The 25,553-nt window shown below is 46.5% G+C and overlaps 5 protein-coding genes across 5 annotated transcripts; 3 read left to right on the top strand and 2 right to left on the bottom strand.

The window, feature by feature from the left end:
* The first annotated feature begins 46 nt into the window (after window positions 1-46).
* MYCFIDRAFT_70392 (glycoside hydrolase family 13 protein) lies at window positions 47-2,425 on the top strand. The gene is made up of 3 exons (XM_007922105.1): window positions 47-139; window positions 196-307; window positions 364-2,425. The coding sequence occupies exons 1-3, from the start codon at window positions 92-94 to the stop codon at window positions 1,983-1,985; spliced, it is 1,782 nt and encodes a 593-aa protein (XP_007920296.1). The 5' UTR covers window positions 47-91; the 3' UTR covers window positions 1,986-2,425.
* Window positions 2,426-2,859: 434 nt separating this feature from the next.
* Window positions 2,860-3,380, bottom strand: MYCFIDRAFT_169720 (uncharacterized protein; the record flags this gene model as incomplete). Its single annotated transcript, XM_007923040.1, has 5 exons — window positions 2,860-2,936; window positions 2,963-3,035; window positions 3,068-3,241; window positions 3,270-3,321; window positions 3,352-3,380. The coding sequence occupies 5 exons, from the start codon at window positions 3,378-3,380 to the stop codon at window positions 2,860-2,862; spliced, it is 405 nt and encodes a 134-aa protein (XP_007921231.1).
* Window positions 3,381-3,402: 22 nt separating this feature from the next.
* On the top strand, window positions 3,403-5,548 carry MYCFIDRAFT_169721 (uncharacterized protein; the record flags this gene model as incomplete). The annotated part of the gene is made up of 8 exons (XM_007923041.1): window positions 3,403-4,817; window positions 4,844-4,961; window positions 4,998-5,030; window positions 5,062-5,099; window positions 5,135-5,173; window positions 5,209-5,222; window positions 5,249-5,284; window positions 5,310-5,548. 8 exons carry the CDS (start codon window positions 3,403-3,405, stop codon window positions 5,546-5,548), a joined length of 1,932 nt encoding a protein of 643 aa, XP_007921232.1.
* Window positions 5,549-6,284: 736 nt separating this feature from the next.
* Window positions 6,285-7,691, bottom strand: MYCFIDRAFT_48226 (uncharacterized protein). Its single transcript, XM_007921831.1, has 7 exons — window positions 7,569-7,691; window positions 7,455-7,515; window positions 7,349-7,397; window positions 7,177-7,290; window positions 6,871-7,120; window positions 6,625-6,814; window positions 6,285-6,569 (listed from the first exon to the last, which is right to left on the bottom strand). Exons 1-7 carry the CDS (start codon window positions 7,616-7,618, stop codon window positions 6,405-6,407), a joined length of 879 nt encoding a protein of 292 aa, XP_007920022.1. The 5' UTR covers window positions 7,619-7,691; the 3' UTR covers window positions 6,285-6,404.
* Window positions 7,692-14,511: 6,820 nt separating this feature from the next.
* On the top strand, window positions 14,512-24,200 carry MYCFIDRAFT_169723 (uncharacterized protein; the record flags this gene model as incomplete). Its single annotated transcript, XM_007923042.1, has 15 exons — window positions 14,512-14,516; window positions 21,900-21,933; window positions 21,958-22,347; window positions 22,386-22,587; window positions 22,622-22,697; window positions 22,735-22,810; window positions 22,840-23,060; window positions 23,095-23,292; window positions 23,324-23,391; window positions 23,420-23,449; window positions 23,491-23,633; window positions 23,660-23,686; window positions 23,723-23,738; window positions 23,792-24,104; window positions 24,137-24,200. 15 exons carry the CDS (start codon window positions 14,512-14,514, stop codon window positions 24,198-24,200), a joined length of 1,863 nt encoding a protein of 620 aa, XP_007921233.1.
* Between the last annotated feature and the right edge of the window lie 1,353 nt (window positions 24,201-25,553).

Genomic DNA, 25,553 nt, shown 5'->3' on the forward strand with positions numbered 1-25,553 from the left:
GCGGAGCCCTCAGCTACCCTCATATCTTCTTGTCTTAGAGCAATACATTTCACACCACCGATGGAAAAATACTTCTAGAGGAGGACCCGCCATGAGCTCGTCGACCTCTCAAAGCCATACATGGTGGAAGGAAGCTGTTGTATGTGGTAAATTCTACGGCCGTGTAAGACCGACTGATCTGACCTGCTTGACTAGGTATACCAAATCTATCCAGCTAGCTTCAAGTCGACGGGCGCAGGAGACACTCCAGGATGGGGCGATGTCAAGGGCATCACGTCGAAGCTGGATTACCTCAAACATCTCGGTGGTAAGTGTGGATCGACTTGACCGTGTACCCCCTAAAAAATTGCTGAAACTTTGCAGTGGATGTCGTATGGACGTCTCCCATCTACAGATCGCCACAAGTCGACATGGGATATGATATCTCTGATTATGAAGATATTGACCCCAAATACGGCACGCTTGCTGACGTGGATGAACTCATCGCCGCACTCAAGCAGAGAGGGATGAAGCTTATGATGGACCTGGTCGTAAATCACACCTCAGACCAGCACGCTTGGTTCCTCGACTCTCGCGCCTCTAAGGATAGCAAACACAGAGACTGGTATATATGGAAGCCGCCAAGATATGACAATGATGGCAACCGTCAGCCTCCAAATAATTGGGCAATGATTCTTGGTGAGGCGAATTCTGCTTGGACGTGGGACGAAACGACCCAAGAGTACTACTTGTCGCTCTTCACCCCCGAGCAGCCGGATTTGAATTGGGAGAATCCAGAGGTCCGCGCAGCAGTGCGCGATGTGCTTCGATTTTGGCTCGATCGTGGTGCTAGCGGATTTAGAATGGATGTTATCAATCTCATCAGTAAAGTCCAAAGCTTTCCGGATGCAGAAGTTCACGATCCGAAGGCCAAGTTCCAATCTGGGGAAAAATATTTCGCTAATGGCCCACGTCTTCACGAATTCCTCCGCGAGATCAACCAGAAGGTACTCAGTCACTACGATACCATCACCGTCGGCGAAATGCCATGTGTTACCGACGAAGACGAGATTCTCAGAGTTGTTGACCCGGAAAGGAATGAACTCAACATGATTTTCATCTTCGAGCTTGTCGATATCAGCAACGTGCCTGGGTCGCCTCGGCTTACACTTTACCCGTGGAAGACGTCCAAACTTCGCAACATTGTCACAAAATGGCAAAATGTCATGCGGGAACGTGGTGGCTGGAATAGCGTCTTCCTTGAGAACCACGACAATCCACGTTCGGTATCTCATTTGACCGATGACTCGGATGGAAATCGCGAGCTTGGAGCGAAGCTCCTCTCTCTCATGGCGACGACTTTATCTGGTACGCTTTACGTTTACCAGGGAGAAGAACTGGCGATGCGCAATGTACCACTCTCATGGGATCCGCAGGAGTACAAAGATATTGATACGCAGAACTACTGGAAGAAAATGAATGATCTCTACCCCGGTGACGAAAAGATGCTTCGTTACGCCAAAGAGGTCATGCAAAAGAAGGCTCGTGATCACGCGCGAACACCAGTGCAATGGACCGACGAAGTCAATGCGGGTTTCTGCAGTGAGGGTGTCAAGCCCTGGATGCGGGTCAACGACGATTACAAGACAATCAACGCCAAGGCTCAGGCGTCTTTCAGCGATCCAAATCAGCTTTCTGTCCTGCAGTATTGGCGCCATGGCTTGGAGAACAGGAAGAAACACAAGGATGTTTTTGTCTATGGCAGTTTCGAACTGCTTGCCGACGAAGATGACAGCATCTTCGCATATAAGCGAGCCAGCCAAGATGAGGCATTCGTCACGCTGCTCAATTTCTCAGGCAACACTGTCGAATGGCAGATACCAGAAAATGCGAAAATACAGAATTGGGTTGCTGGAAACTATACCTCGAAGGACCCTGGCCAAAGCGCATCTGGATGCATCCAGCTCCGGCCATGGGAGGCGATCTTGGGAGTAGCAAAGCCTTGAGACAGTCAACAGCAGTCGATATACCAAGCTTCAGTCAGTCGAACGAGGTATGAGAGATAGATAACAGCACGTTCGAACCTCCACTGTTTTGCCAAGCCCTCATGATCTGCAATCTTCACTCACCAAGTCCCTTTATCAGGCCGACGCTCAATCTCAAGCTGTTTCATATTGGTCTCTGATAATGCCAGATTCTATGTACCACTACAGAATAATCTGTGGCATCGGAGCCGCCGGTAATTCATGTCGGCTGTCCGGCGAAAATCTTTAACGCTTGATGAACGACATCGACTGCGACCCATGCAGCGCTAGGCTTTCTGACCGTTGGCCACTATTTCCAGGCGTCTTTTCGTGGTATGAGATCATGTGGAGAGCAGGAGAAGAAGTTTCAGTCGGCTGTTTTTCGGTTGCATATGAACAACGAGATCCTGCCGCTATCTTAGTGCAATTGCGCGCACGCCCTGACTTATTGAGTCTTGACTGCTGAAACATTCGTGTACGCACGTAGAGATCTCGTCACAGCAGTCGTCGCGGTGGAAGTGATGAGGTTCGTGTTCGCGGATAGAGCATGAAGGCTTGTATAGGCAAGTCCCGAATAAGCAATGTCGGGTTTTAAGCAACGGATCTCGATATTCAACGCTTTTTAGGTAGTACACTGTAAGTTAGCAATTGCTTGGAACATCCCGGCTTTCTTGTAATACGATTGCAGCGATTGCTTGTCCGGAAGTACATATCCGAGGTATTTAGGGGCTGCTCCTTCCGAAAAGAGATAAGGGAGGCCGGAAGATACACCTATTCTAAGCTGCTTCGAGCCTAGATAGGGGCTAGCAGAGCCTGGCTGAGGCTAGCTCTAAGCAACATCGGGTTATAAGCATTATTATGGCTCCGCCGGCCGGTTGCTTATAACCAGGTTCACCTGTATGGATGGCGAGTTACCGTTACGTGTAGCGCGTTCTTGTTTAACATCCACATCTTCTCACCTGGGCAATGCTCGACTCCATTCGCCATCGCCATCGCCATCGCCATCACCGTCGCCTCGGAACCCGAGCCGCACTATCCATGCCATTGAGCGTAAGGAATCCGACATTGCCATGGCCCATATCGTATCGTGCGCGCTGCATTTCTGCCGGACCGAGCACGAACCCATAGCACCCTGATGGCGCGCACTCAACGCTTTCGAATGGCATGCAGTCTTCATTATGATTTTCCCGCTCTGTGTGATGAATCACATCATTGCCGTGCGCTGCGACATATAACCTCTCGTCATCCCAGTTTCAAGGTAACCACGTTCCAGGACTGACTCTCTTGATGACTCCTTTTCGTTTGAGAGCCTGAGCTTCTCCTATCCACTCCATCTACTTATACATACTCAATCGCCATAGCTTCCTTGGACCGCATCGTGAGCGTTGAACATTCGACCATGGCGGCAACAGCGCTGCCTCTGGAGCTTCAGCAGCAAGTCTTTTCGTTCCTCGATACAAAATCTTTCTACTGTGCGCGCAAGGTATGCAGATGGTGGCATTTTGCGTCGACCGAAGCCGTACCTCTCGCAAGGCAGCTGAGAAAGCTTCCAATTCTGCCTCCTGTTCACGCGTCCGACTTACATCCTGCCGAGATCCAGGCTCTTTTTGGCCAAGCTGCGCGCGATCTCATGTTAGGCGTCAAAATCGATCGCGCCCACGACAAGCCGGGCACGCTATCCAAAGCATTGAAATTAGGCTTCCCATGTCATCCTCGAGTTCAGGCGACAAAGAATGGCGACAGAACGGTAACGCTGAACGGTCGAACGATCGCATTATTCGATACATCTGGTGGTCAGCCAGAGATGCTAGCACAGAGGACGCTGAACGACTTGAAAGAGACCGTAGGAAGCGGGCCGTGGCTGAAAGTTCAACCCAACTCTTACCATGAATTGGCCCTATCGTCGGATGGTAGACTTCTGGCGGTGGCACAGGAAAGGACAATACAGGTGTATGACTTGCTTGCCGAGCCGGACAGCTTTACAGTCAACGAATATATTTCAAGCGCGACGGGACACTATATTTGTGGACTTGACTTCGAACAAGATGATCATGTGCTTCGAGTGCGTCTCAGTGGAAAAGGCGCGGTTTTATATCTTGGAACACCCCCAGCCGGCAAGAGCAGAGGCGACAAGGCGAAGATGGATCATTGGAAGAGCAGAGGGGGGTTGAAGCACACGTTTCTGGATTCATCGCTGTTGCAACTGCCTGGTGAAGCTGCAGAAGAACTAGGTCAGATGGCAAGGATATCTGGTGTCCAGTTGTTGCGACCTTTCGAGAATGGTTGGCTTATTGGCATGCAGAAGCATGGCGGCGGCGAGAGCAGCTATTACGCGCTCGGCCACGTTGAGACTACAAGTGCAGGAGTGCCAGGTAGTGTGACTGAGCTCAGTCGCCTGGAGAGCTTCCTCAGCAGTTGGAATTTCACGATCAGTGCCCAGTCTGACGATCACGGCTTGGGTCTATGGGAGAACATGCCAAGCGCACATGAGCACCACCCCACATATGCCCTTTCTGAGAGGGGCGACTTTCTTGCACTGGCCGAAAGGGACAAGAAGCGCATCCGCCCTTGCCCATTGACGCAGCTCTTCGTGTACAGACTTCCGATCGAGAGCGAGCTTCGTAAGAAATTGAAATTGAGCCAGAGAGCGGCAGAAAAGAGCGGGAATGAGGTCTTGGCCTCAGCGCAAGCTCTGGGCGCAGCAGCCAACATGCCCCGGAGCGGCAAGCATACGATCCCAAGAATACCTTTGTGTCTTAGCACCATTCTTGGCGATGTCACAGCATTGAGCTTCTCGAGTGCAGACGAGGAGATGTGTGTCATTTCGGCCGCAACTCAAGATTCAGTCAGAACTTGGCGGCTTCAGGATTTTTGATTGATGAGGGGACGACTTTCCAACGTTGGGTCCAGGGCTTGCGGAATCTGGCGGGCGTCAGGTGGTTGGTGATCAAGGATGGGGTTTGAGCTATAGATGATACCCAGTAGAGGCCATAGTATGTGGCGTTTATGAGCGAATTGAACAGATATGTTTTTTGAAGCTATTGTGCTCACATCACAGCATCCTGATGATCGACCTGATTTCCTCACCGCGCACATGTGCTAGAATTACTCGGGAGGCTGATTGATGTGAGGATTATTATAGTGCAGTGCTTCTTATTCAGCGAAGCGAGGTGGGTTTCGAAACATTACTCATCATGATGTGCAGGGATGCTGATGCTGGTGCCAGGCCTCAAAAGCACTCGCAGGCGGTCGAAAGACACTGCCGACAACGGTTTCCGGAAGTCAAACAGCAGTGTCCGTTGTCAGTGAAGCAGACAGGTGCATGTACGGTATGTGACAGCACAACTTTGCGCGTCATCCGTCGTGATGAGCGGTTCGGCCGGCGACGGGGGTGCGTCAACACACTCGTGGCCAAAACTCGTAGCTCTGTTACGCGAGATGCCAGGCTGGGCTATCCCGACTCTCCGACGCTAACCGTCCATAGCTGTTGGCTGTTTTCGCATACTGCCCTACATGTATGTCTGCAATTGGCAGCTAATACCTAGGGTTGGCGTTCAATAACAGTACCGCCCGTACTATGAGTTATAAGGACCGCTGCAAGGCTAAGGCTCGGCCGGCCGGCCCTCTCGCTTAATTGGAGTGTAATGCGCGGCTCCCGAGGGTCTGAAGCAAACTCTATTGCATCGGAATGTCGGGAGCATCGTCGACGTGACTTGCTTGGCACCATGTGAAGTGAATGACCACCCTATTTGCCTATTTTCATCGACGTACCGGACCTCCGTACGTATGTACGAGAAGAAGCTCTGAACGGCTGCTTCGGACTTAGCTTAACCGCATGGGCTAGGAGCAGGTATTCGTCAGACTTGACGAATCGTCAAAGGAGGAGAGGGAGGCTGTGCTGTGGTGCCAGGTCGTGATCGCGTGGCATTTGGTTGGCGTGACCATTATTATTCTTGTGTAGCGAACTAGCTGCTCCGTCGCAGGCGAATGGCCGTGGTTTCGCATCGAATGCAAGCAAGCGCGCACGCGGGTGCTCGGATTCGCAATGTCTCCGCCTTGCGCAAGGATTGTGCGATTTACGAGGGCAAGGCGCCAGGATACCACAGTAGTAGTTGGGCGGCGTTGAGTTGTCGCGCTGCTTGCTACGAAAACGAAGACGGCGACGGCCGTTTCGCGTGGTGTTACGAATGCGCAAGGACACTTATCCCTTGGTGATTTAGACTTGATGTGTGCGCACATCTTTCATCAGCTGTCTTGACGTTGAAATAGAGTGCTGATAGTGAGCGAGCGTCCGACAGGCGCTTGATTTCCCGTGATGAGTAGAGTTGCAGTACAGTCAGCATTCAATCTCGCTGGTTGGAATCTGCCTCCCGAGAAGAATGCACAGATGCACTAGTGCCTTCAAGCTTCGACAAGAGTAGCACGCGGCACATAAGATGATTTGTTGAACAGCCTGATCAGACTGGCAAAGGGGTACATTTGACAACTTCTCCTCATGAAGATGAATAAAGCCATGACAGCCGTTGCACCGAGCAGCAAGTACATCCTTCGACGTCGCACGAGTTCCTGTCCCATCTTCATTCAGCTGCCGTGTACCTCGAATCATGCACTTCGAACTTACGTAGAAATCTTGTCGTCCACTATACCACTCAGCATCGCCGATTCCGGTGCTCTGTGGAATTGCTTGGCCCTTTTCCAAAGCATCTTGATGCATCGCGATAGGAATCTCGTCACCAGGTGGAGGTGCTTTGGCCAATGCAGATATTGAACGCATCGAGAGGGAAAAATCGCCTTCTTGAGCACCGAAAAAGCTGGTGCGGACGTAAGCGCGGGCCATAAATATGAAAGCGGTCGGTCGTCGTTTCACCTTCGCATCATGATACTCATTCTCTTGACCTTCTTGAGATTGATCGGTTTGGCATCTTTCTTGAGCCTCCCGCGGTAGGTGGCATTGAAGCTGCTCCAGGGTATGAACACGAACCGCTCGTGTGCCGGTCCGGGCTTTGTCTGTGGTGGCAATTCAAAATCACATTCGTAGGAGATGGATGCCTGCTCTCGACCATTTTCTGGATCTGGTGGGAGTAATTTGTCCTTGAGAATGAAGGTGTATCGCTTCTCTGGATCCACCGAAGTCAGCCACCGAAGAAGGTATGCCATCGAGGACCCGTCTTACTGTCTCCTTTTGCAACACATATCTCTATGCCAGCATAGTCTGAGAGGTCCCATTCTCGATCTTCTCCAGTTGTTCGCTGGCTGGCGAATCCTGCACCTCCTAGAGTCTTTATGTCTATTCAAAACTGAGCAATTGAACGGAAAACAGCACGCGGCCGTGCCTCGAATCTCACCTAACGTTCCATAGAATCGCCCAATCTCGTCAGAGCATTCAAGGTACGACTACCGGCAGATAAGCGCTTTGAAAGGGCCTTGGTGAGGACCACAAAATACACGTACCTGGCTCTTGCCACCACGAACACGGTCATCAGAATCGGTCCAATCTTGAGCCTGCCAAGACCTGCGAGGTTCAATCAGTGCAGGGATCTTTCGTGGCAACCAGTACTGACTGACTCGTCTCCTCCGAAGAGCGAGTACCGCTTTTGGCCGCTTGTCTGCTCCATCTCATGGATGTTCAAAAGTTCTTTTCGGGACCAGCTTCAAGGTTTTGAGACGTGCAATGTCTGCGGGGAGGCTGTGAACAAACCAGTCTCTGGTCGAGGCGCGTTACTGTGCAAGCAAAATACCCCAATGCCAGCAAGATCTAGAACTGGGCGTGAAAATTTGCAACCACAAAGGGATTGTCCTGATAATGGTAGTAGTGCCGGTAGAGTGAACAGGGGAAGTCTCGGCGGCAAGTACAAGCGGGGAGTCTAGGCCCGTCCGCCGAGCCCAGTATCCCCTTAAATGCTGCGCACAACTTAAATCTGATCGTTTCGTGCAATCAGATCACTCACATCTGATTCACTTCAAAATCAAATGCATGTCTTTCCATGCGTTGTCACAACCTGTCGCAAAACAGGCATATCGTTCACTGCATGCATCGTACGCCATGATAAAAATCCGCGATGGTGCTCACGAAAAGACCTGAGATCTGCAATCCGAAGTGCCGATCGCTAGTAGCAACGGGTTGTCCTAGGGTTGACGATCCTGGATGCTTTCTCGGACCTCAGATCAAGCCCTCTGTTGGCCAAGGTCCAGACTAGCAGAGTCAGCACTGTGGACTCATTGTAAAAATGCGAGCAGTATGCAACCGTCGCAACGATAGAGGCGCTGTGGCATGAGACCTGCCACTGATGCCGTCTGGTAACAGTAGCAGGCTCGACCACATCGGGCGCCGGTGGCAGTACGCAACGGCATCGCACGGATTGGCATCTACACAGCCTAGTTGCGCTTGGACCTGCCTCCTAAGCAGAAGACCGTGAGCCATCGAGGCGTGGTTGGAGGAAGGTCATGAAGGCGCTTTGATTTCTGGCGAGAGATGAAGCGACTGTTGAGCGATCCATTGAGCCTAGTTTCGAATCGTTGAGCAACATGCTCGGTACAGCCGGATTCTGTTGTAGATCACATACAAGGTATAGAATCCTTATTTCTTGGGAGTCTTATGTTGCCAAGATGGTTTCCTACCGTCCGTCAAGAAAGCTTTTCGCCGTCAGAAGCGCGAACAGCTCAAATTCCCTGCCGATAACCTCTATTCATCGCTAAACACCATCGCTGAAAACAGATCAAACAAATATCGAATTTCCCGCTCAGATCCATGGGGTGTCAAGCGCAGCTCAACCCGGCAACCTATGCCAACTGCTCTGTAAATGCATCAAACGCCCATTGCTATGCGTGGTCGAAGAGGGGAGGCGTGCTGGGTAACGAAGCCGGTGTTCTAGGCTGGTACTCTGGCGGAGAGCTAGATTGCCAATGATCGGATGAGTCCGATAGAGGTGGAGTCTGGCTTGGATATCAGCCGCTGTTTGCCGGATAATTGTGATGTCGAGGTGGGTAGGATGGCGGTCTACTCACATATGGAGGAATGTTCTGAAAATGTGTGGTTTCGTTGGCCATGGAGGCATAACTCATGCTGAAAGGGTTCACTTCATCGTCTGCGTACAGTTCCTGCTTGATGGGCGGCGAGACTATACTTTGCATGGCATACGTTTGTTGCGAGGGTGCCAGATACTGGGGGTACATCGGCATGTCCATGCCGGTTCCGCAGTACGATGGATAACTCGCGTACGCTGTGCTCTCCGTTGATGGCATGGAGGCATAGGAAGCAAACGGAGGCGGTGAAGTCGAAAGCTGACGAGTGTATTGCTGCGAGAACATGCTTCTATCGTCCGACGGCAGCACGTATTGTTGTGTTAAGACATCCGGAGTGCGATCTCTTCGAATGTGACTGCTGGTCGAACGCTGACGTTGAGTGCTGCCTTGCGATGCTCGACCTGCGACAATGGTCTCCGGAAGTTCCTCGTGTCTCTGCTCTGGCGATGCAGAACTTGAGCCAGCTCTCCTTTCCAGATCCTCCAGGCGCTTCTTCAGCTTCTTGCCTACAAGACGATTAGGATGATATTTCACAGAATGGCGTGTGGCAATGGCGACTCACGGTAGTTCCGCTGGGCGATCCTGTTCTGTATCCTCCTCCGTTCCGCAAGATCAGAAATCTTGGTCCAGTCTTCGTTGGGGTTGGCGCTAGCACTGAAGGCACTGCTCGTGCTATGAGCCGTTGGGTAGTGTTTCTGAGGAGGTGCGGCGGGATACTGCGGGTAGCTGTAACTGGAGGGACGCTGCATGTTTGCTTGATGGTACATGTGTGCCAGCTCTGAAGGTTAAGAGCAAGGTGTTCCACCCGACTTTGCTGGGGGAGAGATATGGAGAGGTGTAACGGGGAAACCGGTGAAAGAGTGGCATGAGCTGGCGGCCGTTAGGCTGTCCATATACATAGTCGCGATGCCAGGTCAGTAGGATCTAGGCGGAAGGACGGAACCCTGCACCATGTGCGTGGACCAAGCCGTACAATGCGACTACAACACGGCCGCCGCAGTCGCCTGTCTCATGGACGCCGACCATGCGGGGACCCTGCAGACAGACCCCAGCCCTACCGCGGGGCAAGACTACTACAAGAGGATGTGTGTTCGGTCGCGAGAGATTATTGCTAAGCCTCCGAATATAGGATCCTGGATTTGGCAGGAGCAGGAGGGGAGGCAAAAGTCGTGGCGCGCTTTGCAAGCGGTGAACAGAGTCGCCAGGTGCCGGGGTGGTGCACGAGCGGTGACGTACGTCGCCTCTTGGATTTAGCACCGGATTTTGCGTGTCCGTTCCCGTAGCTAGGCAACGCCAAAAGCCGTGTTCCATTGATACATGTTATGCCAGTGCTGTGCTGTGCTTCATACCACCCGACCATCGCCCGCCAAGTCGAAGGCCCTCAATCATGCCCAGCGTCCGCGGTCCATTATCGAAGCCTGCCTTCAGCACAGCAAGCAGCAAGCTGGCGCTTTCGGAGCAGCGTGTCGTGACTGTCCAGTGTCCACGTAGCGACCAACGGTTTCAGAGTCAGTCATGAAATGTTGGTCTGCATCTGCCCTGGAAAGCACGGCCACTCGTGTGTGCGGCAGCATGTTCCCATTTGGGGCCAGCGCTGGGAGCTCGAGGAGGCGTGGTTACGTGGTGTGTACGAGGCTGCTTTCTCGCTCGCGCACTCGTTCAAACCGACCCTAAACCGCTCCCCGGCTGCAAGCCTCGCGAACAGCTCGGAGGCAGTGCTCGGCCCTAGAACACTGAAATGATCCGCAACTATTTTGGCTTCGCTCCTTATTACCAAGACCATGTTCCTTTGATCCTAATTGTGCTCGGTTGCTTCCGGTCGATCATATAATTATCAAGCATCTCACTGCGCCAGCCGAACACTTTGCGGGTGGCAGCCCTACGGCTATGTAAGCCCTGAGATTGGAAGAAGGTGCTCACTCTCTTCGGCATTGTCGATTGCCACGGGGAAGCCAGCGATAGGGGTGCGGTGCGGTGCGGTGCGGTGCGGTGCGGTGCTCCGTTGTGCTATGCGGTTGTGAAGCCGCTACTTCGCCTTCAAAACATGAAGCAGGTGCTCCAGCGTTGGCGAGATGCTTGAGCATGCATGGCCTTTGGTTGTTTGACAGCACGATTCCGTATGTTGCAGTGTAATAGGAGTCGGATGGACGTTGATGCCGCTGCCACTTGGCCCAGGCAAAGGTGCCAGTGCAGTGCCAGTGTCAGTGCCAAAGTTTGGTGATCCTGCTGAATCCTGTCACAAAGTCCTGGAACTGCAGGTTGTATCCGGGGTTTCGTCAAAGCACTCCACCCCGCGGTCGCGGGGGTTTGAGCCATACGCAAAATCGCGATTTGTTAGTAGGCCACACGTAAAACTCGATATAGTCGCACCTTCTAGTCCTATATAGATATCTAGGTATATAAAGTATTGAACCGCTAGTCTAAATATTATATTAGCGAGGTTATCCGAGTATATAGTAACCGTAGACCTCGCTACCGCTATTTCTTATATAATCTCCTTAGCCTCCTTAGCAGGCGCGTCTACCTTATTCTAAACGCGTATTCTTTATATTCTCTTTCTTCTAGTATATATATAGTACCTATTTATTAGTATAGGGTATAAGAAGGTCGGAAAGGTTGTTAAAAGGATACGCGCCGAGCGATTAATAGAGATAGAGAGGGCGGAGAGGGTAGTAGATCGAGTAGTTTCGAAGTACCGCGAATTAGAGGCTAAATTGTTAAAAGTTAGCCTTCGAGCGCTTTATAAGAGTAAGAAGGTAGCGGACCTATATTATCGTATTTACTAGCGGTTAAGAGGTCGTAGATCGCTAATATCGCGTAACGTAATAAACACTAAGCTAGATAGATCTTAGGAACTAGCGCTAGCGGATTATTGTCGAGAAAGGGACGAGATAGATATATTCTTACTAATAGCGTTAGTCGCTATTATAGCGATAGAAATAATAGTTAGTATACTACTAGAAGGGGTGCCGAAGGATATAATCGTACTATTTAGCGTAGATTAGGCGGACCGCTTTCTTAGTTACTATAGACTTAGCAAGGTTAAGTCTAAACCTATTAAGGTATAGCGTAAGGAGGCATACGACCCTTCTACTATAAGGAGCTAGTTTAATAGGTTTAAAGCAATACTAAAGCGACTAAATATAAAGCCGCGGAATATATAGAATTTCGACGAGACCGGATTTCGAGTCGGTATTAGTAGTAACGAGTACGTCGTTATAATAGATACGAAGCGGCGCGCGTAGACCGAGTATAATAGCAACCGGACGCATATTACTATCGTCGAGAGCGTTAATACCTATAGTAAGGCAATAGACTATTAGTTGATTATTAAAGCAGTAATAGTTTAAGAGTATTAGGTCCCTAAAGAAGGTTAGTCTATTACTATTACCTTAGGTAAGAATAACGTTACCTACTAACAATAACAGGCAAAGATAACTTCCTAATTACTATTAACGACTCTAGCTATATAATAGACGATACTGCTATATACTATATCCGCTAGTTTAAACGGAAGACGAGACCTAATAATCCGAATAAGTAGAGAGTGCTATTATACGACAATTACGGCTCCTACTACTTTAAAGAATTCGCTGCCTTTATAAAGCGCTATAAGATTTAATTATAGGGCCTATAACTATATACTTCGCACTTTATATAACCCCTTAACGTTATACTATTCTAGGTATACAAGTTGAGGCATAGGCAAGCGGTCTTAGAAGCTATATATCGTAGTATTAGTAAATTTGGTATACCTAAGTTTATATAGGCGCTCTTAGCTATCCGGGTAAAGACTTTTACGAGATATAATATAAGGGCGGCGTTTCGTAAGATAGGTATATTCCTAGTAGATAGGGAGGTCCCTTGTAAGCATATTCGAGATTAGTATAGGGCTACTAACTATAACTAGAACTAGCAAGCAATCGAGAGTAAGCTCTAATAGGAAGAAGCCTAATACGAGGAATCTCTAGTAATAGCGGAGGCCGCTTAGTAGGAGCACTTAGCGTCGGTTAAGTAAGAGCGTTTAGTAGAGCCTACTATTATCGATCCTAATAGCTAGCATCTCGCTAATAATCGCTCTTACTTATAGGACCTTAAAAACGTAATTGCTTAGGGCATACTATCGTTACTACTACTACTGCAGCAGATACCTATTCCCGAGTTGCCGGACTAGCTTCTTACTACGATAACGAGCCCTCGGAAGATTAGAGCGTCTCGTAAGGCTATACAAGCTCGTAAGAGCTTCCGACGTTATTATCTAAAACTAGTTCCGGAAGGTATCGACCTATTATTAATATTTAACCCCTTTTCCTCGTCGCCTATAAAGGACGCTAAAAGAGCCTACGAGATATTAGTTAGCGCCGCTATTTGTAAAGGCAAGGAATATAAGCGCAAATACTAGTCTACGAGTCTAGTTAAGCGTATAAAGAAGCGCTAGAAGGAGCAACCTAATCGGCTTATAAGAGTAGGTACTATCGAGGCAAATAAATTATAGTTACAACTTATATAACAAGATAAGGACCTAGCTAATAACGACCGCCGGAAGATGCTCTAAGAGGCATAGAGTGTATATAACAAGGCACGCACCTATCGACTTAAGTATAGTAAGGTATTCCGAGTCGTATTTAATAACAATAGCAAGACTAAGTAGATAGACGTTAAATTGTAGGCTATCGATAAGCCGCTACGACGAGTCTTCGATAAGCGACTTCTCGCTTTAAATAACAACCTTATATTAAAGAAGACTAGCGATCTATATACTAAGAATATCTACTTCTATAGGCGCTCTACTTACTCTACCGAGGGCGGCGATATAGTATATACGTAGAGTCCGATAAAGATACTAGAACTGCCGACTTATACTTATAACTACGAAGAAGGCGATATTCTAGTATAGACCGTTAAGCTAAGGCGATAACTAAATAGCCTATTTGCGTAAGAGCCTAATACACGATTAGACTAGCTATAACAAGACGAAGCGCTACTTAACGAAGATATAGTATATACTATAATTTAGCCTTATTTAGTACCTCCTCGCCGCTACTACGAGTCTATATAAAGCAAGCGCTATTTCTACGAAGCTCCGAAGAAGTCTAACCGTTATAGAGGCGCTATTGTAATTGCTAGCAGTAAGAGTAACCCTATTAAGCTTAAAGAGGTAGATAGTAGATATAGTAGTTAGCTATTTAGCTAACAAGAAAAGATAGCAATTATATAATAGATATATAGGCCGACTTGTAAGGTAATTAACTATATAGTTAATACGAGGTATACGCGGAGGCCGAGTATAGGTCTATTTTAACTATATACGTAACCGCATACCGTCGCAATTTAGTCGTTAATATACCGGAAATCTACTACTTCTTAACTATAATCGCACTTATACTTAGCTTCCTATTATATATGCGTTATAATGTACGTTTGATCGAGTTTTGCGTGTGGCCTACTAACAAATCCCGATTTTGCGTATAGCCTTAGCGCGGGCATGGGGTAAGAAATAACTGTAAGATTTCAGCAATTCCAATGCTAACTGTAGCTACAATTATAAACTGTAGCACACTAGCATATCGGCTATATACCATTGATATTGTATATACTGTTTAGTCTGCCTGCTGTAGAGGTTTCTAAACCGTAGAGATCCACTTCTACTATAGCGGCCAATAGGAATAGGTGCTAAGCGGCTAGGGATATAGATACCCGTATTTCCGACTTTATGCTATTGTAGTATGTAATCTTCCTTTACGCGTACCAAGTCCTTTATATACCGATTTTCTAGACCCGCGCACACGATTCGACATAGTAGAGATAGTACTAGCGCTAGCAGCAGTAGCAGTAGTATAATTAGCAGCATAGCCGCCGTAGCGGCTACTACTAGAAGCACCGGTATATTATATCCTACACTCTTTGTCATTCCTATATAGTATTAGTCTGCACAATACTAGCTTCAGACTCTAGCTTCAGACTCTAGCTTTAGACTCTAGCTTCAGACTCTAGCTTTAGAATATATATAGCTTTAGAATCTAGCTCAAACTTTCTACTACGACTATATCTAATATAGCAGTACCTCTATACTATTTATCTATTTAGTTGTTTGCTAAGCCTTTACATATAAATAGGCGGCGGCAATATAGTGCAGTAGGCTAACAGATTACAGTTACGAGAGCACTTGCGTTTTTATACGAAATACCCCTATATGCGATTACCTATAAAGTCCCTTCCTATTCCTTTAGCTACTGAGTCTCGAGCCTTTAAAGCTGAGACTAACAAGCGTGATTTACTTAATTAAGCGTTTAAATAGATGTATTTCGAAACTAGTGGATATAAAACAAAGGATAATATTATTAAAGAAATTTATAGAGATGCTGTCTTTAAGGAGAACAAGATACTATATGCCTAGGCTCGGAGCAAAGCCCTTAATACCCGCACCTTAAAGTCGGACACTATTAGAAACTGTCGTATAAGTTGATCCCTAATCCCCTATTTAGCCCGCCTATTTATATCTTTTTTGCTTAACTTATGTTTAAACTTATAAGTTGAGCTGCACTTTTAGATTAGTCCTAAACTTAATAGTTCCGAAGCCTACCAATCTATAGTATAATCTCGAATCTTCCAGTTCTGAACCCTCGCTTGTTTCTAGATACAGCTAATATAGATATAGAAATACGTTGAAAAGCTAATAGACGAAGACTCGTCCCTTATAGGACTAAATAGTAAAGAGACGCTCGAATTTTTCGACGAGCGCTTTAGCGAAGACGAGTTCTTCGTTGTATAAGTATTATAATACTAATGTCCTTTTTCCTATTTCTTTTAATATAATATACTCTTTAATAAACGATGCTAATATAGATATTTATATAGCTTTAAGTATATAAAAGGTCGCCTAGATGTCGACTAGTCCGGCCCTTAGGGCAAAGCCTTCTACTAGTATATGTTATTCAATATAGTATACATAATTCTCGGAGTATTATTTATTATAAGCTTTATAAATCGACACCTCCGAAGCTCCTAGATCTAGCGAGTATACTAATCTTTTATAGGGTAGTATCGCGCTCTATACTCGGAGGTAGCTACGGCCACTCGAGCCGACAAGAAGCTTAGTATGTATATACTGTTGCTCGTAATGCTAATTGCTATACACAGATAGAGCTAATAGTATATAGGCGAGCAATGCGCTAACGCGAATAAAGCCCTTATAGAGGCATATAACAGCTACCCGTAAGACCTTCTAGCATCTACCTTCTAGTATTTATTAGACTATTAGCTAATTAGTATATAGTATCGATACAGATTTCGACAAGGTAGTGCGCTCCGACTTTAAGGAGGTTATGCCGACTAAGGTCGGTGCTAGCGATAAGGGTCGCAAGGTATGTATCGTTCCGCATCGATAGCTTTCTAGTATTGCAGAAATGCTAACTATATAATAGAGAAAGAACCTTGCTGGCTCTAAGCGGGCTAAGAAGCGGCCTATAGCCCTTCCGCCTCTAAAGGCATAGGCCTTTTTATTCTTATTTTATTTATAATGTATTTTCTTAGATCTTAGTTAAGCGATAGCGCTAGTAGCTTTGCTGTTTTTTTTTTGCTGTTTTGCTTCGGCTGCGCTATACAGCTACTGCTGCATTTTTTTAGTTTATAATACCTAAATGATAAACAACTATTAATATACACTGACTGCTGCTCCTTATAGATCTTACCTAGGTACTGTCCGCTTTATATAGGTCTATAATCTAGGTCTACAATCTAGGTCTACAATCTAGGGTGAAACTAGCATTCAACACCTCCGGTATACAAGTAAGAACAAACTATACCTATAAGACATCTCTAGCTTAGACGAAGGGCAGATACACTTATTTACGCGTCCAGTATTTACTCGCGAAGTATATATCGCGTATTCGGGTTAGCGCGTTAAAGCGCGTATATACCTTCCGTAGCAAATACCTATATCTACCTACTAACCTCTAACAACAACTACTACTACTATAACCTCTAGCCCTAATTATATATACCCGCGACCTTTAATACACCCTCGCACTTACTACTCGAGACAATGCGCTTTACCTTCTTACCGCGAGGCGTACTAAAGGTCAAGCCTAACGAGTAAGCGACCTCTTAGCTAATAGCTGGATTCGCTAGCGCTTCCTCTGCTTAAGATAGTACAATACGCGTACCTAGTCCGATACCTACTCCGATACCTGCTCCGACTAGAACGAAGCGCGCTCGCGAAGGAGATAAAGGCGCTAAGGATTAAGATAAAGGTGCCGTAGACTCGAGCGTCTTACTAGCTATAGACGACATTGTTCTAAGCATTGAATACGCTAATAAGGAGGAATTAATCTAAATGGAAGTTGCTAATCCTATAGCACGAATAACTACTAAACTGCTTAGCTTGTAGCTTGTATTAGCCTAAGTAGTCGAAGACATTAATAAGCCTACTATCGAGGAGGTTGTTTAAGCAGCGGAATATTAAATCCTACCGGATAAGGAGCCTCTTCGAGTCTAGGAAGCTACCGCTATACCGGGCTAAGAGTACGAAGCTAATAAAGTAGAAGCCTCTTCGACTCCGCAGCCTTCGACTTAGCAGCCTTCGACTTAGTAACCCTCGACTTAGCAACCTAGTTCAATAATGCCGCCGCTACTACCTTTAGTTCTTAATTAGTCTCGAGTTCTTAACTAGAAGAAGGGCTGTAGGGTTAACGCTATCGACGACCTTAAGATAGCTTTCGGCTTATAGTTGCAAAGCGTTAGCATCTCTCGGTCTAATTATGCCTTATTGTTTAAGATCTTTATAGCTCTTGTGCTAGGTACTAAACTCACTAACCTACCGAAGTCGATCGATACAATTAAGTTGTATCTAAAATTAGTACTTCTACTCCTCGAGCTACGGTTTTAAGAAATCCCGTTATAGAAGCAGAAGACGCTGCTAACAGTACTAGGATCCGATACCTCTAAGCGATCTAAGGAGTTGTTCTTCTTCGACCTATAGAAGCTATTCGTCCGACTATTAAGCTCAAACATCGCCAAGATTATACATAGCGGACTAGCGTACCTTATCGACGTTCCTACTAAGTTATATCAATCTCGAGTATAGGCTAGTTCTATACGAATTACTTCTAGTGCTTTCGCTCGGTATCTAGTACGGTAAGGCGCACCTTAGACAGTATATTCTTCTACGCTAGTACGTGGTCTAATACTACTCTACGAGCTAAAGAAGAAGGCTCGGGCTAGAAAGACACCTCGAATAGACGACGGGGCTAACGAGCCTATACTAGCACCCTCTATTAACTAGAATCAGTTTGTCGGTATGCCTAGTAGTCTAATATTTCTATTAGACTTTGTCCGGTTCTACTGCTAGGATGCTAGTTGCAACTATAGCACGACTTAAGCCTATACCGGTCGCGTTGTCGCCGTATAGATCGATAATCGCGAGCTAACTAAGCGCAATCCGAAAGGTAATTATTAAGGCAGCAAAGGCTCGGTAGTTGTACAAATCGTACTATTACTTTCCTTTAATACCCTCCCTACTTACACTCGCTAGAACATTGCTAACGATACTGTTAGTAACGAGCTATTTCAACTAGAAGGCTAATACTACTTTGTACTCGAATCCGATATGCGACTATTCGATCTAGGTCTTATCGCAGTACACTATCTATACGATAGTAAGATTACATCGACGGCACTACCGTAGGATAGCTTCGACTTCGTCGTTCGTCGCGTAGTCGCGCGTAATAGTCGCATTCGTCTAATCTATTAGACCTACCTAATTCGAGGAGAGTTAGAGATTATAGTCTATAGCCGTTATTAACTTCTCGCTAAGTTTGATACCTATACAACTAGACTAAGAGTAGTCTTAGCACTATTCCTAATGTTTATTAATAGCTTCGGTCTCTATCGCAATATATACCGATCTTTAATAGGCTAGTACATTATTATAGCTAGTCTTCCTCTCTAGGAGCGCAATCGTATATCGAATATGCTTCCCTTTACCCTTAGTCCTTATAGTAGCAATATAGAAGATGTTGTCTCTATAATCGCCCCTCGACTAAAGAGTCTTAATGCTAGATAGGAGCTTAAGCTTCTAGATAGAAAGGCTGTAATCTGCGCTTTTGCTATAGTATATATCGGTAATATGCTATAGCAGTAAGAGAATTCCGGTATACTAGGTCCTAGTACTAACGTATCTTGCCGATTCTGTTATACGTATATAGACGATCGAGGAAACCTCGCTACTTCTAAACTCCGCTTTTATTATAAGAATGAGCGTATACGCTAGTATATGGCTTTAATAGCGCTAACCGCTCGAACTAGCTTTAGTCGATAATACGGAATGCTTAGAGATAGCCTAGCACTCTAGCAATTATCTCTAGCGCTTAATATTATTCTTATACGACTATCGGATCCTATACATTTAGAATATAAAGGCATTACTAGCATGTTCTACGGAGTCCTCATTGTAGAGATTCTAACTAACGCTGCTTAAATTGAATACGGCAAGACTATCTACAAGTTCCCTATACTACTAGGTTAGAACCGCCTCTAATCGCCGCTATACTACCTTGCTTAGTACAGCCTGTCTAAGCACGCGCGGTAGTCTGTATTAGCGCCTATACTAGGACGTATATAGCTAGAAGATTCTTATATCTAGCCCTTATTCCGGGATGTAGTGCGAGACTTAGTAGCACAGTCTAGTACTATACTAAGTTAGGTTGCTAATAGCCTTGCTTAGGAGCTTTAGATTCAATCGAGCGACGTTCTAGTATTAGCTATCGTAGTCCGCTTTCTTGCTACTCTAGTACGCTCGAACGTACACCTTATATTAAAGAAGTCTATAGCCTAGCAACGCATCGACTATATAACTGAAATAATTGCTATGCGGCGGATCTTCTAGGAGCTTATAGAGTGCGCTACTATTTCAAACATTAAGAACCTATACATACGATAACGCAGCCGTAGCTACAGTATCCCTGTTCCTAGCACTAATCTTAGCTAGACGCCTAGTCTATATATAGACTAGCAGCCGAAAGAGACTAAAGGCGCTACTAAGTATCGAGGCATAGCAAAGCGACCGAACGTTCACATTAGCTAGTACTATATAGATACTATCGCTAAGTACGCAATAGCTAGTAATCTTAATATGCTCGCTAGCGAAGCTAAGCATAAGACTATAAAGCAGCAGATTTACCTTACTAACTAATACAAGCCTAAGAAAGACCTCCTCGAGCGATAAGGTCTTAAAATAACTATACGACTATTACTAACAGGTGCTTATTAGTATAACGAGCCTCTTTTGTCGGCTTAGATCGGCGGGCTATTTAATAGAAATCTACACCTATTCGACAGTGTGCTACTACGCTCTAAATAAGGCCCTAACGACCGCTCGGTCCTTAACGGTACGGATACTATTCTTAGTAACGACAATTACGGAAACGTCGCTACTAGAGATCGCTTATTGCAGTATTACTATAAGGACTTCTTGCTTCTTCCTATCCGTAACGATAGTATAAAGAAGCCGTTTAAAGATGCACTTGTAGCCGCATACTAATACGACTACAACCGGACAAATTGCATACTAGACAATAGCGACCCTATTTACTAGTATAAGCGCTTTGCTTTCGATAATAAGCCTACCTAACGCCGCATTGTCCTTCGCCGCGGAGACTTTGTTCGATACCGCGGCGGTACTAATATTAGCCGCATCGATTAGATCTTTATACACCGTACGGCTCGTAGTATCTTACTATTTGCGCTTATTATAATCGCTTAGATAGACCGTAAGGACCCGATGCTGCAGCTTTTAGTGTATAAGCTTAGCAGTAAGCAGTAGGTTACTGTCGGTATTAATAGCATTAATAGTAGCAAGATTTAGATAGTGCTAGTAACTAGATAGGGCCTTTAGATAGCGAAGGGCAAGGCTACTACTGCTAATATAAGAGGCAGTAACCGTACCCTCTTCGTCGACTAGGACCTATAGTTCCTTTAAAGGTCTATAGCCGCTACTGCAACGTTGTTAATAAGTACTATGCTAACTGTATCTAGGCACGCTTATACGTCGACAATCGATTAAATACACTTGCTATAGTATACGAACTCTAGCAATAAATACTGCCTTAGACTAACTAGAACCTAGGCTCTTTATACGCTCTTTGTACGCTCTTCCTGTTTTAGTAAGTCTAAAGCCTATACTTATAGTATAATACTAACTTTGAGCGTAGATCTCCTTTATATAAACCGAGCTATTCTATTCTACTACGACCGAGCTATTCTATTCTACTACGACCGAGCTATTCTATTCTACTACGACCGAGCTATTCTATTCTACTACGACCGAGCTATTCTATTCCACTACGACCGAAGCTACCGAGGCCATTCTATTCCGCTACGACCGAAGCTACCGAAGCTCCGTACTAAGAATACCGCTTAAGGCTTTCGATAGCTAGATAGCTAGATAGCTAGCAGTCGGCGAGGTAGGTAGGCAGGTAGGCAGGCAAGGGAACAGGGTATACTAAGCGTACTAGGTAGCCTGTATAGTATACTATAATCGTATGAAATAAAGCAACCGTATAAATGTCTAAACTATATAAGAGCCTAAACCGTAGATCTATATATACTATAGATCTATATATACTATAGACTAACTCGTACTATAGACCTACTTCTATAGTAGAATCCGCTTCTGCTATAGAGACCCACTTCTTCTATAGAGGCTAATTATTAGCAGCCTTAGCAAATAGCACACCGATTTCAATAGTATCTTACTATAAATAGCACCGCTTTAGAAAACCGGAGAAATGCTGTTATTTAAGCCTACAGTTGAGATTATTATATCGCATATCTACAGTATATCTACGGTTTAGACTGAGCACAGGCCCCGCAAAGGGGCTTAATCCCCCGAGCGCAGGCGAGGGGTGAAGTGGACTGATGGAACCCCGGATAGGGCTGGCTGACAGTCGCGCGAATCGCGATTTTGGAATCATCTGTACCCGAACTGCTCCTCCTGATATCCAGCGACAGCAGAATGCTGACAAACAAGCAGTGTCACGGGAATGGGCAGCCGCCACGGCCATGGCATTGTGAAGTTCACAATAATAACAGCCTGGCTGGCTGCAAGCACGACCAGCACAGCACCTGGGCAGTACATACGAAGCAGCTGGCAGATCGGCGTGTCCGCGTGGTAGGCCTGTACAGTAGCGACACCGCATGCGCATTCTGCCCTCGGCATCACATCGCCCTTCGGATGTCAGCCACGTTCTTGTGCAACATTCGCTTCGTATACAGCTACAGCTACAGCTACAGCGGCAACGACAGCAACAGCAATAGCTACAGCGTCGATAGGTAGAAGCGGCTGACAACACGGCGTTCTAGTGCCTAAAAAGTTGGCCGTGGATCATGTCTGTCAATTACGACTTCATTCAAGGTGCTGTGTTGTTGTCGTCCCCGCCCTCGCCCTCGCCCTCGCCCTCGCCACCGTCTTGTTTGTGCATAAATGCATGGTCATGTCGGATCGAACCGCGCAATAATGAATGCATGCCGGGGACATGCTCGACTCGGGACGGTATGATTACTCGTAAACAGGAATACGGCGACCAGCTGAAATGGAGCCGGCGCCAGTGTTACACCTGGCATACTGACGCTGTCAAGTGAATCGGCGGTCAACATTTCGCTGAACATCATCAGGTGGCACGCGGCACGCCCTGTGCCTTGACAACCAAAGCAAGCATATCACGCTCATGCGCATTGCTATTGGCGCGCAAGCGGCTGCACGGCAGGATTACCATGCGCGTCCGACTGTTTCGCTGCAGCGGACGGCCTGCACGAGTACTCGTTCGCTTCGATATCGCTAGGAAGCGTGATTTGCGGGCATGCAACACTCATGCCGTATTGGCGCAGCTGCCCGTATCAGAGCGACACGGCGCTCGTAGTAGGACCTCCGCGACCATTACCATTGATACGAGAAGTCCTTGAAAGATCCACACCCAACAGCCCCAAAACTATTCGCTCCCCCAGCACGTTGATTATGCTACCCGGCTCTGGAATCATGTGTTTCACTGACCGTGGACAAACAACGATGCAGTTATCTACATCAGCTGCAAGACCTGATCACAGGAGTCGGTACTCCCGTCATTCAACATCTCTGGAAAATGCAACTTACGAGTGTCCACGGTGCCAGTGACTCGCTCCTCCATATACACGGCGGTCCTGGTTTGAGAACCATCCACATCTGCCACGGGCCTATCCACATTAGCTCCATTTGCTCATTGCCTGTAGCCTGGTAGTGGCAGCCTGATCTTCATCTTCACTAGGAACATGGCACTGCATTCCATTTGCAGAGTTCTGATTTATCACATTCCGCTCGGGCTGGAAATTGGCCGTGTGCGGCCACTCGCCACCATCTTCAGTCAGCAGTCAGGATCATGAAAGTGCTGACCGTGGCATCTCCTTCAAATGGAATTCTGTTCTTCCCTCAGAGTTCCTCAAATACTGGCTGCAGAGTCTTTGACACCATCCCAGCAAGCGGACTCCTCTTGCTGCGGCATAAATCACGGCCGTCGACACGACGTGGCAAGATCCCCTGAGGGGCGGGCTGGCGAGATCGCTCATAGCTCGCTGATAGTGGCATCGATAAAGCCGTCACGAAGACAGATCGCAATTCTCCAGCAAGCCCGGTCTTATTCGGGCTCGACAACTCCTCATCCTTCTAGGCAAAGATCTCCCTCCGTTCAAGACAAGAGCTTAGAGTACGCCTCGTTTAGACACAATGCACGCCGAAGGTCCCAAGTCGGTCGACAATCCCAAAGGCGAACAGCTACGCCCGAGTTTTATGCTGCCTGAGGGACATCTCGATAGCGCACACGCGGCCGGGAGACTTCGTGTGGTCGAGATGCGAGCCATCCGAGCGTCTATTGAGATTGCAACTCGCAATAAACATCTCGTTAGGCTTGAGTGTCGCTGCGGTCTTGCTCAATCACCGTCCACGCGTGGCTCGCTAGTACCATATAATATGAACGTGTGCAAAAAACTCTCAACCAGCTTCAGCAAGTGCGTTCTAATCTCTCTGCCGCGAAGAGCCTACTCATCAGCGAAGTCAAACCTATATCGGTTTTGCATGTAAAAAGGACAAACCCCATCCGGTCACGCCTGCGTATTTCTCAGCACTACTGGGTTTCTCGGGTTACGTGAGAATGCCAAGAATAGCAGAGCCTTAGCGCCTCCCTATGTATTTTACTAGGTAGAATGCTCCTCTTATACTTAAATAGACCTTATATCGTATCCCTATACCGCTAGAAGATAATAGTTATATAGCTACCGCCCGAGCTAGTAGATATAGTATTTCTTTATAGTACTAGTTACCTCCTAAAGTAGTATTTCGAGATGCCGCGAGGCTAGTTACCTACCGAAGACGCGAAGTATATAAGTCGATTAAAAAAGCTAGTCGAGAAGGAGTTACTAGTATATAAGAATACTATCGATAAACGCGAGTCGTCGCCTAAGAAGGCTATAAAAGTAAAAAAGGGCGTAACGAAGAAGAAGACCGTAGCGTAGGCGCTTCGAGAGTTAATAGACTCGCTAGTAAACGATGCTAATACTTACCGGCGCTTCGCGTAGTAGTAGAAGGATAATAAGGACGCCTCGACGGCGGTAGATATTAATATAAGTAGACAAGTTAATAAAGGTAAGTTAACGCAAATAGGCGAGGCTTTACCTAGAAGAAAGTAGTTAGCGCTACGGCTACGGCAACGTAAAATTAATAGTATTTAGATAGATAAGGACGATATAGAGACTAAATCTAGCGATAAGCGTAATATCTTCTAATATAAGCAAACCTAGCGCTTATATACCGGCAAAACCCTCGTCTTATCGTTTAACGAGGATCGTACTAGCTAGTCTACTCGCTTCGGTAATAATGCTTATCGCTAGGCCGTCGATAAGGCGTAGAAGAAGGGGTTATTTATTAGTAACCGCTTTGTCGTTACTACTACTAAAATAGTAACGAAGAAGAGCGAGTTTAAAGAAAACTTTAACTTAGGTAGGTAACTGCTTATAGCGGCTAGATTCTTAGCTAATACTGCCTTAGCGGATATATACGAGAAAGGCCTTAAAGCCGCATTTAAGTATAGAAACGATCCGAAGAATATTAGCACTATCCGTATAGATATAGAGTTCTTTACTATAGCTAAAGACTCGCCTCCTATCGCTCTACCGAAGTCTAAGCTAAAGCCTAACGACTAGCAACTTATCGAGAGTAATACTTTTATTACTAAGAAGCGTATAACTAGAGGTAATCGAACAGCTAAGATTAAAGCCGACAACATATGCCTTATAGTAGGCTGTCCTAATATTAACAAATAGTACTATCTTCCGCCTAACTTGCCGGACACCTAGAGGCATTATTTATAGCTTAGCAACTACTCTTTTAAGCTCTAGAGCGAAGCCTATATCGCTAGCGAAGAAGGCGTTACATTAAAGAACCCGCCTTAGAAGGCTATTAATTAGATAAAGTTGTTTACTAAGAATAAACGAGATAAGCCGAAG

Source organism: Pseudocercospora fijiensis (assembly GCF_000340215.1).
Source record: "Pseudocercospora fijiensis CIRAD86 unplaced genomic scaffold MYCFIscaffold_1, whole genome shotgun sequence".
NCBI classification, from domain to species: domain Eukaryota; kingdom Fungi; phylum Ascomycota; class Dothideomycetes; order Mycosphaerellales; family Mycosphaerellaceae; genus Pseudocercospora; species Pseudocercospora fijiensis.